The 13,758-nt window shown below is 36.8% G+C and overlaps 2 protein-coding genes across 2 annotated transcripts; one reads left to right on the top strand and one right to left on the bottom strand.

The window, feature by feature from the left end:
- Positions 1–765: 765 nt before the first annotated feature.
- LOC120217432 lies at positions 766–3,127 on the bottom strand. Its single transcript, XM_039214524.1, has 2 exons — positions 2,127–3,127; positions 766–1,657 (listed from the first exon to the last, which is right to left on the bottom strand). Exons 1-2 carry the CDS (start codon positions 3,125–3,127, stop codon positions 766–768), a joined length of 1,893 nt encoding a protein of 630 aa, XP_039070455.1.
- Positions 3,128–8,462: 5,335 nt separating this feature from the next.
- Positions 8,463–12,270, top strand: LOC120217446 (phospholipase D alpha 4-like). Its single transcript, XM_039214536.1, has 4 exons — positions 8,463–8,605; positions 9,261–9,812; positions 10,425–11,640; positions 11,760–12,270. The coding sequence occupies exons 1-4, from the start codon at positions 8,519–8,521 to the stop codon at positions 12,200–12,202; spliced, it is 2,298 nt and encodes a 765-aa protein (XP_039070467.1). The 5' UTR covers positions 8,463–8,518; the 3' UTR covers positions 12,203–12,270.
- Positions 12,271–13,758: the final 1,488 nt, after the last annotated feature.

The raw sequence follows: 13,758 nt of genomic DNA, 5'->3' as shown, positions 1-13,758 counted from the left end.
CAAACAAACAACCAATCAAAACCAAACAACACGCCTAACTAGAGGAAGGACAAACCTCTAGTAAAATCAGATATGGAGGGGATCAAGGCAGGCCACTTACATTTGCACCGATGACCAATCCGAAGGACAATTAATTTATATAATTGAGCCTCACAACATTTCTTGTTAAATGCTCTAAATTATCCTAAAGGGAGCTAACCTCCATACTAATTTTAATTGAGATTTTATTGGTTGTTCCTCCCACATAAGCAGCACACTTTTTACATTAGCAGGGCAAACAAAGTTAACCTTCCACTGGGCGCACCATTTCTGCCATAGTCTCCACGACACCTTGCAGTGGCGGAATAGGTGTTCATCCGACTCTTGATCTTCATTGCATAATACACAAATACAACGATCTAGGTTGAGGACTCCCCTTTTAGCTAAATTAAGAAAAGTGGGAACTCTCAAAAGGATTGTTTTTTACACAAACGCCTCAACATTTGGAGGCGCTAAATTGACCCAAACCAGCTTCCATACATCATCCTTTTCCTTCCCTGCACAAACAACTCTTTCGCAGAATTTTTTGGTTCATATAGCCCACAAGGGGAGCCCTTCCAAAGCAGATGATCAGTAGAATTGACCCCACTCACTACTCTATTGATTATATCCAAAAACTCGTCCCAGATGCATAACTCTCAATCAAACAGTACCCGCCTAATTGCTATTTTCCAGTGTCAAACACCATCGATTTTGCTTCCAAATTCGCAAACCTTACCAGACTTCTTAATCACTACAGAAAAAAAAGCGAGAAAAAGTTACTCTCAAGGAAGGGACTTCCGACCAATAGTCCTCCCAAAAATCCACAAATTTGCCATCACCAACAACACATCTCAAATCTTTCGACAAACTATCCCCATCAGAAACTAAGGGACGAGTAATATTTATCCAGACCCAGGAACCTTTCCTCCACGAACCAGATTTCAGCAAAAGGGACGAGGAGTCATAGCCGTATTTTGCATCAATGAATTTCCTCCATATGCACTCTGATTCTGATCCATATCTCCAAATCCACTTGTTTAATAAGGACCGATTTTTTATTCTCAGATCGAAGAAGCCAAGCCCACCATACAGCCTTGGGGAACAAACAAGCTCCCACCGCATCCAGTGAATCGCTCTCCCTAGTTCAGCACCCCATAAAAAATTTGCTATCATCCTGTTTAGATCCGCAGCCACCGATGCCGGGAGCTGGAATAAGGAAAGGAAGTAAACCGGTAAATTTGCTAATACAGATTTGATGAGTGTGATACGAACACCCAGCGAAAGTAGCTTCCCCTTCCACCCATCCCGCCTTGATCGAAATTTATCTACGATGGGCTTCCACATCTTCTTGGAATTCCTTCTATGGCCGAGCGGTAACCCCATGTAGGTAGTCGAGAAATGATCACAATCACAGTTAACATGTTCAACCCACTCAACTAGGCAACTCTCCTCCACACATATCCCATATAACTTCGACTTCGACAAGTTGAGTCTTAAGCCTGACGCCACTTCAAATATTCTAAGGAGTCTTTTGATGTTTTTTACCATTCCCAAATTAGCTTTCGCAAAAACTATCAGATCATCGACGAATTGTAAATGAGATATCCGTAGATCGAATGAACCCACGGGGACTCCTCTAATTATACCCAATTCCGAAGCTTTATTGAAAAGATGGCTGAGCGCTTCACCCACCAAGTTGAATAGGAAAGGGGACAAAGGACAAACTTGTTTTTACCAAAATCCATTAGCTTCATGATTAAGGGTTGTTTGTTTGCCTCTTAATGGAATCATTTAGCGCTGAATGTTGAACCGTTCAGTCTTCAGCGCATTTGTTTCGCACCTCTGAATGATTCAGTGCTGACTGATTCAGCAAAACAATGTTGAATGATTCAGCACAGAAGTATATTCTGAATTATTCAGAGCCATTATCAAACAACATGTCACATTCAGAGCTAATTTATACATAGCCTCTGAATCATTCAGCATTTGAATCATTCAGCGCTTAATCATTCTGAAATAAACAAACAGCCCCTAAATCTAAAAATCCTCAATACATCGAGTCATATGCCTTACTAAAATCAACTTTAAAAATAATCGCTTCATACTTCTGAAGCGAAAGGTCCTCGATCAATTCATTTGCAATCAAAGAGCAGTCGGCAATTTGTTTCCCAGCTGTGAACGCAAATTGGTTTTCACCAACGACCTCATTAATGCAACTAGTCAACCTTTTAGCAAGCACATGCGCCACCAGTTTATACAAGCTACTCACAAGTGAAATGGGCCTAAAGTCTTCAATCTTCTCCATATTTGGCTTCTTTGGAATAAGTGCAATGAACGACTTATTAAAAGACTTGTCTCTCGTCTTTACATCAAAAAACCCATTGAAAAAGGCCACAACTTCCCCTTTAAAAAGCTGCCAATACTTCTTGTAAAAGTCAAAATTGAACCCATCCGGTCCCGGCGCTTGTGTCCCATCGGCAGAACTTAAAGTGTACCATATTTCCTCCTCCGAGAATCGAACTTCAATAGCTCGTCTAGAAGTTGTTCCCAATTTTCTTAAATTCACACCAAACTCCTTTACTGGTATAGTCCTGCTATAATTGAATTGGTGCCTAAAATGATTCATAAATGCATCCAAAATCTGTTTCGGTTTAGATATCTCCAGATCACTTACCCGTATCGACGAGATATGGTTTTTACTTCCTCTTATCGCAGCAGTAAGATGGAAGAATTTTGAGTTTTTATCTCCTTCTTTGAACCATTTGAGCCTTGATTTGTGAAGCCATTCTCGCTCCTCGCATCTGTATCTTGCCCAAAGATCCGCTTTCAAACCAGAAATCTCATTCAACACCTCATTATCTCCACTTCCAGCCACGTCAACCTGTTCTAAACTCTCTATTTTCTCTTCAATTTGTTCAATGGAATTTGAATTCTCCAAGTTTACTTTCTTTGCCCAAAACTTTGTCGCTTTCTTCACTTCAACTAGAAATTTATCGAATCCATTCTTAAAAGACTTTTGAGCCACTTTAAATATATCTGAATACCCTTTGTCATCTGCCCGGTGAGAAAACCATTTAAAAGGCCTTAAACCCCCATTCTCAGTCATTGATTTAAGAACCACCGAATTATGGTCCGAGAGGTTTCTCGAAAGGATTGATTGACATAATCTGGGAAATCTCAATAACACCTCAGGTGACAGTAAAATCCTATCAAGTCTGCTAGCCGAAGCCGACAGCCCCCTCGCCACCTCGTAAATTTACTCCCACGTAGAGGCAAATCCACCAAATTTCTGTTTTGAATAAAATCATTGAAGTTATCAAACGATGACTCAATTACAGTCACCCCATTTTTCTCCTTTGCGTTTCTGACCGTGTTGAAGTTGCCTCCTATGATCACAGGACATGACATATCACCGAATCCAAGTAGACACCAAGCTGCTCAAAGAAATCTTTTCTTTCTCTAACTCCATTAGGATTATGGACATTTACTAAAACCGTGTTCATCATGCTCATAATGAACTTTCCTTCCAGAGCCAAAAATCTGGAATTACACACATTGTTTTCCACATTGAAGTAGAATGAATCCCATAGGACTAATAATCCACTCGATGCCCCTTCCGCTGGTACAACCACACAATCATCAAGATTCTTCCCTAGGATGCGCTTACGAGTCCGGATTTAATACTGCCAGTTTAGTTTCTTGGATGAAAAGGATTCTAGCCTTACTCGATAAGATAGTCTTTAAAATTGCCCTGCTTTTGTCTTTTTTCCTATTCCTCTAACATTCCATGTTAGCAGACTAAAATTTATTTAGGGCGTATTTGGTTGGGGGAATGTGAGATTCCTATGGGAATGAAATCCACATTCCTTCGTTTGGTTGGCCAGGAATGTCATTCCAGGTAATATTACATTACCAATAGTGAATTTTTTGGGGTATATTACCGGGAATGTCATTATCTCCCTTTCCTTAGGTATTGTTGGATTACCAACGTTTTGGATTAAAATACCCTTAATTTCCCCCCCCCAAAATATCTTTATTCTGTTATTGAATAATAAAAATTCTACGAAGGTTAAATTACAAATTTATCCTTAAACTATTTTAAATTTACAAAAAATCTATAATTAAAATTTTATATGAAGTGTAGAAGTTAAAATAAAAGTGTACCCTTTATTAAACTTTTTTATATTTTCAATCTTGTAAAAAAATTATGTAAATTTTATGAATTTAATTTTTTTAAAGAAAATATATAAATATTTTACAACTTATTAAAAAAATAAATATATAGTAAAGACAATTTGGTCAAATATACATTCTAATAATCTTTTATTTCTTTAACCAAATACGATAATCTTAAATTCCTGTTAAATTAATCAAACAAAAAATAAACATTCCCAGTAATCTTATTCCCTAATAATTTTTATTCCCACCGGTAATTACATTCCGTGAACATGAGGCAAACACAAACAAACAAACCGTACCTGGACTGTTCAAAATCTGGGTTCATCTTCCAATTCCTCTATTCTTTTCACGACCTCCGAATATGTTGCAATGAAAACGACACCCAAAGCTTTCCCAAACGCCACAGTAGCCAAAGATTTCTCTTTCTCGGGTTGGAAGTTTAGATTAGAACCTCCTGCTTCTTCATTAAGTTCTTTTGGGATCGAGCCAATGTTGCTTTTCCTATTTTTAATTCCTTTGCTATTGCTCCTCTGATTTTTCAATTTCCCCGTCGACCAACTACCTTTCCTTTGCTTTACCGCTTTGCCCTTCGTCTAATTATTACACGTGGTGAATGTTAAATCTTCATCACAGAGACCCCTATTAACCCCACCATGAAAAGGGACAGTGGTGGGCCCAACAAATAATGCATCCACATTTTCGATAATTTTAATAGGTAATGCTTGTATTTTAGTTCCAATTGGGACCCAGATTACATCTTCTGTTATCCACAGAAGGAGAAGTCACACTAAACATGTAAATGAGACGAAACAGATCATGATTTATTTAGTATCGACTCGATCAAAGTTCAATAAATACTCAGATCGAATGGATTCGACTCGAACTCGAGTTCGAATCAAACTCGAGCTCGACTTGAGTTCTTAACGAGTCGAAATGAGTTACTTGATATTCGACTCGAAAAACTCGTGAGCAGCTCGAAAATATAAAATATTAAGATTTTAATTTTTTAAAAATAAATTATTAATAATATTAACATTTATGTATTGATTTTTTTTAAATATAATAAGATTTTCATATATTCAAGGTTCAAGTTCGAGTTTAAGTTTGAAGCTTAAATCGAATTAAGTTTAAGATTTTTTTTTTTCATTTCGAGCCTCTTCGAACTGCTCACGAGCTTCAGTTTAGGATTTCGAGTTCGAGTCGAGCTTGAAAATTTTAAGCTGGCGAGTTTTCGAGTCGAGTCGAACTTCATTTCAAAGTTTTCGAGTTAAGTCGAGCTCAATAATACTCGAGCTCAATTCGGCTCGTTTATACCCCTACCTCACACACAATCCAATCCAATTCATTTTACGGCCCACTAGCCGATCTTATTGGCACTTCGTGCAATCCGATATCACTTGAGGATATTTCAGGCACGTGATTAGCATTATCATTTCTCTCGGCCCTATTCCTCGAAATATTACCTAGCACCCGACAAACCCTATTTCATTTGATACATGGCATCATCCCTAGCCTGCTGCTGCAGATACTCCTCAAGATCAACGTCAACTGCTACCCCATCATCAATATCTGGAATATCAATCGCCTCATCATTCCTCCATTCGCCGAAGATTCAAACGGTGTTGTGCCATCTATGAACCTTTGATCACCATCATAGACCTCCGTCTTAACCAAGATAGTGGACAAAGTACCATTTACAATAACAACAACTCTATCAGGGATAGCCGACTCTTTTTGTACTTGGACCAGAATCCTTGACTCGCCGAATCGGTTTCACTTTATTGTGTCTTCATCAATCATCAACCCTGACCCCCACGTGCTCACAAATTCCATGAAGAATCTTTCATTCCATATTTGTAATGGAACATCTCTTAGCACCACCCATAACTTTATCTTCCTTTTGCCATCATATCCCTCCAGAAACTCCAGCTCTTCAAACCATAGCTGCACTAATTCCTCTCTTCTACTCCAGCACCTTAGGAGTTCCTCTTTGCATGAAAACTGAATAACTACCAAAAGCTCATACCATGGATGTACTCTAACGTTAAATCCATCCGATATTAGATCCTCTTGGATTAGATCAACGTTCTACATCCCTTTTATCCTACCCACTAGGCATAGTCTTCTCCATTCCATTTCTGAGTTAAGAATGTTGATGGTTTTCTCCTTTATCTCCATCTGGTTATGTTGACTTGCTGGAAGTTCATCTACAAGGTTAACTTTAGTCGCATTCTGCACCCCAATCTCGATCTTATCCTTCACCGCACCTCTTTGTGCACACGGCCCTCCATTTAACCAACAAGGGCTTCCTTAAAAGACCTGATATCCTTGGATCTCGGGTGTTTTCTTCACACTAGAGTTCTTTTAGCCCCATCATCAGCAGACGTTCTATTATGCTCTCTTGTGTTTGTTGAGTTATAGATTGTGTCCTCATCCATAAAAACCCTAATAATGTATACATCCATCACCCTTTTGTCTCCCCTCCACTGCTCGGTATGCGTCACAAATGCAAACGTTGTTTTATTTTCTCTTCAAATTTCAATACGCGATCAAAGTGTCCACGCCCTCCCCATACTCTGCAAAGGAATCTTTCAATGTGGCTGGATGGATCTTCTTACTGATGTTGTTGATGAACACAGTGAACTCCCTCCTACGCTTGGCATCATTGTTCGACCATTTCTCCACCGTAACACCATTCCTTCTCGCAGAGGACTCGATGTTTCCTCTCCCCCTTGCCATTTTTTTGATTTCCTTTAGTTTTTTGGTCTAATAGTGTTTTTTATTCTCTCTACTATCTTAAAATTTAAGATTTGATCATTCTATTTTTTGTATAACCATCGATATTCGATTTATTGATCGATTAATCCGAATAAGATAAAATAGAGGTTTATTATGAGGTGACCCTCCAAGTCTAATTTGTTTTCATTCACAATATTAGTATGCAAACATCTCGTTAAAGGATCTAATGTTTTGATCTGTTAGCTTAGTTGTTAATTGATGATTTGATCCATATATTTTAATTTGACGTAATTCAATCTTTTACTTTTATAATATTATTAGTAGATTCAATTAATAACATCATTAATGTTTCTCTTAAAATGATAGATGTTTTAAAAAAATAGAAAATGAAGATATTGGTAATATTATAAAAAATAAAAGAATCAAATTATGTCAAATCAAATTAGAAAGATTAAATCACAAATCTTAACACAATAGATTAATTAAAACCAGGCTTAGACATCTTTTATCTCACAAATAAAGAAATAAAAAAAAGGAAAAACAACATATTAATTTGATTACCCATCTATTCCTTTGTTTTTATTTTAACCATTCAACTTTTTTTCAAAATCATATTTAACGATATGTTTTATTTCTATTTTGGTACCTTACAGATAAATTTAATCTTTAATTTAACATAAATGATGATGTGACATGACATAATAATATTTATTAATAATTTTAATTTTTGATGATGTGACAACATAAAATTATATCACATGTTAATAATGATATCATGTGTGTTTTTAAAACTTTAAATTTTATATAAAAAAAAGTATTAAAAGAGTGAAAGAAATTAAAGTTTCTACACCATTTTAAAAGTAAAAATTCTTTAACTACTAATTCACGAGAAAATTTCTTTAAATACCAACTTAAAAAATTGTGTCAAACTTAAGTAGGAGATATATATTTCAGCCTATCTATAAAGTTCTAATTTTCTTTTTGTTATTTTTAATAAATTTTAAATCTAGTCTTAATTTTATTTAGACGGGTGGGAAAGAGAGAAGTATAGGGGAATGAGAGTGTGTCTAGTAAGTCTAGAACCCATAATCTAAGGGAATATAAAGAAATCAAAATGAACAACTTAGCCAACCGACCAAATATACATGCTCATTCAATTGTCCAACTTAATCCTATCATAAAGCCAATCCTGAAATAAATCTATGAAAAATTACCAGAATTTTTTGTAGTTGTATGCAATCTATTATCTACTTTGTCTGAGATACGTTTAAATGCAAGAAGAAGTTACTAAATTTTCAAACTTTTTTTAATGGGGGGAGGCCGGTGTGATTTGAGACCAAGTAAACTTCAGCTTCAAGTGAAAAACTTGTCAAAGACTTGGACATTGCATCTAAGATTAGTAATGGAGAATTTCACAAGTTTCTCCAACCCAAGCTTTCATTTTTGCTTCTTCAACCCCTCACCCACTACCTTTAAATACTCAAACACCACGTAACAAATATTCCATTCCATCTTTAAAACAGAAGTCATCAATTCTCATCTTTGATATTGTTGTTATTCATTTGAGGGTTTCTTAGCAATGGAGGGTAAACAAAAGTTCTTGTATGGAACACTTGAAGCCTCCATTTTCGATGCCACACCATACACATCTTCATTTCCTTTCAGTGTAAGTTCTTTAGATCGACGTTGTGTTTTCAGTTGTAGGGAATTAATTGAGATTAATCTACACATAATATTAAGAAATGATTAACGTTTAACTAAATAATCATTTTGATTCATATTTTTTAAGTATTTTCATCTTAACGTTTCAATTTTGAGACAAAAAGATATAAACAAACCCACATTATAGGTGGGAAGGGCAATGGCCCACCAACTTTGATGGTTTACTTACCTTTTAAGCTACTAATAGTTTTGAAATCATTGCAATTAAGCCCTTGTCCTCTTAAATTTTTTTGGTATAATAGTTTTATGGTACTGTCCATTTTAAATTAATGGAATTAAGCATTGATCCTAAATTTATTTTATTTAATTATTTTTAAGACATTTGCAAAAAGACCTCTCGTTTATGAAAATAATCAGTCAACAAACTGTTAACGCTAAAAAAGAAGAGCATTTTTGTTTTAAAATGAAACATTGGAGCTAAAATGTTCCAAGAAAAAAAATGGGTCAAAATAACTATTTATTCAAATGATATGAGTTTTTTAACCTAAAACAAAATGTTGCAATAAAAAATTCTTTAATAAATAGGAATCAAAATAACTATTTAATAAAACGTTAAAGAATTTATGCCACCAATCTAACACTTGTTTGATTGTTTCAAGTGCATGCTTGCGAATGGAAAGCCAACCTACGTGACGATAAAGCTGGAGAATACAAAGGTAGCCAAGACAAGCTACGAACATGATCGTGTATGGAACCAAACGTTCCAAATACTCTGCGCTCATCCAACTGAGGCAACCATCACCATTACGATGAAAACAAAGTGTTCAGTGTTAGGAAAATACAGCATCCAGGCGAGGCAAATACTGAACGAGTCGAGCTTGATAAATGGGTTGTTCCCTCTGCAGCTAGAGAATGGTAAAACCAGCCCAGAAGTGAAGCTGAGGTTCATGTTGTGGTTTAAACCAGCAGAATTTGAACCAACATGGGGAAAAGTGATCGACCATGGAGGATTGCAGGGTCTTAGAAATGCTACGTTTCCTCAACGTTCAAACTGCAATGTGAAGCTTTATCAAGACACCCACCATACCTCAGCTTTTCAGCCTCCATTTTCTTCCCCAAGAAAACTGTGGGAGGATGTGTATAAGGCCATTGATGGTGCTAAACATTTGGTTTATATTGCAGGCTGGTCTTTCAACCCCACCATGGTTCTGGTAAATCAAAACATTGATTCTCACAAGTAGTTAGAGTTTGGTATAATAACAAAATTACTCCCAATGTCTGTAGAATAATCATTTTGACCAATATTCTTTTTCTAGAAGATTTTAATTCTCAAAAATTTCAATTTTTGGTTAAAACAGTCCCTATAGGAAGAAAACTGTCAGTTGACTAGCAGTCAACAATCAATATATATTATTGATGTGATATTTTTATATGTGTTTAATTATTGACATGATATATGTCACGTCATTCAAAATGATGACAATGTGACAAAGCGATGAGATTATACATACCATGTCTCTCAAAGCAATGATATGACACATGCCACATCACTCAAAGTGATGACGTGGCATATGACGCATCGGTAATTAAGTATATGTGAAAATATCACATCAATAATATGTATTAACTGTTAGTCAACAAACGATTTCCTTTCAATATGAATTATTTTGACCAAAAATTGAAATATTATGGGCTAAAATGCTTCCCTAAAAAAATAGGCGTCAAAGTGATCATTTGTACAAAAGTTAGGAAGTAATTTTGTGATTATGCCTTAGAATTTACTCTCTAATGCTAATTATCTTGATGTTTTTTAAATTTCAAAGGTGAGGGATCCTGAAACAAATATTCCGCATGCAAGAGGAGCGAAGCTTGGTGAATTGTTGAAACGAAAAGCTGAAGAAGGTGTAGCTGTGAGGATTATGCTTTGGAACGATGAAACTTCCTTACCATTTATCAAGAACCAAGGGATAATGCGAACACATGATGAGGACGCTTTTGCGTATTTCAAACACACCAAAGTAGTATGCAAATTATGTCCTAGGTTGCACCATAAGTTCCCCACACTCTTCGCTCACCATCAGAAGACAGTAACGGTTGATACCAGAGCTGCACACGGTTCGTCGGTAAACGATAGAGAAATCATGAGCTTTGTTGGCGGAGTTGATCTTTGCGACGGCCGGTACGACACGGAACAACATTCGTTGTTTCGAATGCTTAATTCGGAGTCTCATTATTTCGATTTCTATCAAACGAACATCTCCGGGGCTACACTTCACAAAGGAGGGCCAAGGGAGCCATGGCATGATGCTCACGCTTGTGTAACCGGGGAAGCCGCTTGGGATGTGCTTGCGAATTTCGAGCAACGATGGAGTAAACAATGCGACCCTTCTTTATTACTCCCCATAAACTCAATACCAAACATCACTCGACAGCCCTTTCCCTCAACCAATCCCGATAACAACGATGACGATCGGAACTGGAAGGTACAAGTTTTTCGATCAATCAACCATGTCTCAACAAACCAACTGCCTAGAAACTTAACCGCGGAGCAAAGCATCCATGAAGCCTACGTTGAAGCAATAAGACGAGCCGAGAGATTCATTTACATTGAAAACCAGTACTTCATCGGAGGATGCCACTTATGGGACAAAGATAAGAACTCGGGGTGTCGGAATTTGATTCCCATAGAGATTGCTCTGAAAGTGGCGAGCAAGATCAAAGCAAAAGAGAGGTTTGCAGTGTATGTAGTGATACCAATGTGGCCGGAAGGAGTGCCGGAGAGTGAACCGGTTCAGGATATATTGCATTGGACGAGGCAGACGATGGAGATGATGTATAAATTGATCGGTGAAGCCCTAAAAGAAATTGGTGGGAAAGGACATCCCAGGGATTACTTGAACTTCTTTTGTCTTGCGAATAGGGAGAGAGAGAGAATAGATGAGTTTGTTCCCCCACAGTCCCCTCATCCTTCTACACAATACTGGAATGCTCAAAAGCATAGGAGGTTCATGGTTTACGTCCACTCGAAGGTCATGATAGGTAATATCGAAGTATATTGGGATGTGGTCGCATCTGAAAATTTTAAATTTTCATATAATTTAAATATTTTCTTTATATTTTCTGTTGAATATAACCATGCTTGTTGCTGGTATTTGCAGTGGATGATTTGTACATTCTAATAGGATCTGCCAACGTGAACCAAAGATCAATGGATGGCCGTCGAGACACCGAGATTGCTATCGGGTGCTATCAGTTGTCGTCGGGGAGTCCTGAAATCGATTCTGCGTCTCCCAGAGGTATCCATGATTACCGGATGTCGCTATGGTACGAGCACACCGGACTTGTTGACGACATTTTTCTGGAGCCGCAGGGCTTGGACTGTGTGTACAAAATGCGTTCATTAGGTGACAAAATGTGGCAAATTTATGCAGATGAAGAAATCATGGACATGGAAGGAGTTCACCTTGTCACTTACCCTGTTAGAGTTACAGCCGAAGGTTTGGTTGAAGATGTTGCTGACAGTGACGGGAATTTTCCGGACACGAAAACTCCGGTGAAGGGAAGACGATCGAAAGTGCTGCCGCCTGTTTTTACTACTTAGATACAAGGAATTGTACATACTGCTGGATTTGAAAAATCTAACTTCAAATGTAACTTAAAATAATTTATTTATTTATTTATTAGAAATGGGATTTAATTAAAGAACTTGTAATTGGGAAGGGAAGCTGTAATAAGTCCCTATGTTTTAGAAACTTCAATTGCTGTAATGATTGTTTACCCTATAATTAATATGATTTTTAAGTTAAAATCTATATTGGGTTTTTAAATTTTGATTGACATCATAATTGAAACTTGATCCCAAACAAGTGGATTATCATTTTTAAATCAATTTACAAAGAAGGATTAAAGCAGCAGTTAAAGTGTAAAAATATGGCGGAAGAGTGGGGTCAAAAGGCTTTGTAAAGGGCTCAGCCATTTCACTTTCAAAGCCTCCAATGGCTTTAGACATGAGCTGCAAAAACCAAAGCTCAATGAAACAATTATATATTATACGGCTTTCGCTCTATTTTCCTCTTTACAACAACAACAAAATTTTATTATCATATGCAATGAGGTAAGGGGAGATAGAGTGGTAGACTATCCCAAACGTCAGGTTGAGAGCATCTTCCGTGGAATACCTCCGACAGTCAGAAAACTAAAAATAAATATAAAATACAATGCATGTATAAATAAATAAATAAATACATAGTTGAATAATCTTCTTATGCAGTCTTCATATGCGCGTTTGTAATGGAAAGTAATCCCTACATAAAAATATCTGCATATAGACAGAAACGTAAGACCTGGATAAATTTAAAAAGAGAAAACATGAAGAGAAGAATACACAGAAGCCAGCGATAACAAGTTACGAGAATGAATAAAATCAAATTGGTTAAAACCTAAACTAAGACAACACTATTCCGCTACACTAGTTCTAAGCTTTCATAAATTCTAATGTCAAAAACATATAAAAAGTAGAAGTCATGGAAATTATTACAAATACATTAAAAAGAAGACAGAGATGCTACACCCTATGGCTATGACCCACATTACTCGGCTACCATGGTCTTAAGTCTTCATACTTTGCTATCAGAAGTCATGTCATCGGTAAGGGTTAAATCCTTCAAATTAGATCTCAAGCAGTCTACCCACTTCCTCCTTGGTCGTCCTCTCCTCTGGCACCGTCGACTGTAATCGATTCTACCCTCCTGACCGCATCCGACGGTTGTCGCCTAAAGACATGCCCAAACCACCGTAGTCTTCCCTCCCTCAATTTTTCATATACAGACACCACCCCAAAAACATCCTAATTGCAGAGTTTGAAGTTATGTCCCACAGAGTTCTACCACGTGCCCATCGAAACATTTTCATTTATTCAGCCTCCATCCTCCTTACGTGATCCTTTTTGCTTGCCCAACATTCTGATCCATACATCAGCGCTGGTCTTATTGTCATTCTATAAAAAAATTTCTTAAGTTTTAGAGACATTTTCTTGTCACACAAAACTCCAGTAGCAACCTTCTACTTTAGTCATCTCACCTTTATATAGTGTGTAATGTCATAATCTAAACCTAATCTTTATGTATCATATACCCTATGTACTTAAAACAATTCTTT

This window comes from Hibiscus syriacus, unplaced genomic scaffold (assembly GCF_006381635.1).
Source record: "Hibiscus syriacus cultivar Baekdansim isolate YM2019G1 unplaced genomic scaffold, ASM638163v2 tig00110187_pilon, whole genome shotgun sequence".
NCBI classification, from domain to species: domain Eukaryota; kingdom Viridiplantae; phylum Streptophyta; class Magnoliopsida; order Malvales; family Malvaceae; genus Hibiscus; species Hibiscus syriacus.
The sequence above is the reverse complement of the archived record's forward strand: the minus strand, read 5'-3'. Positions and strand labels throughout refer to the sequence as shown.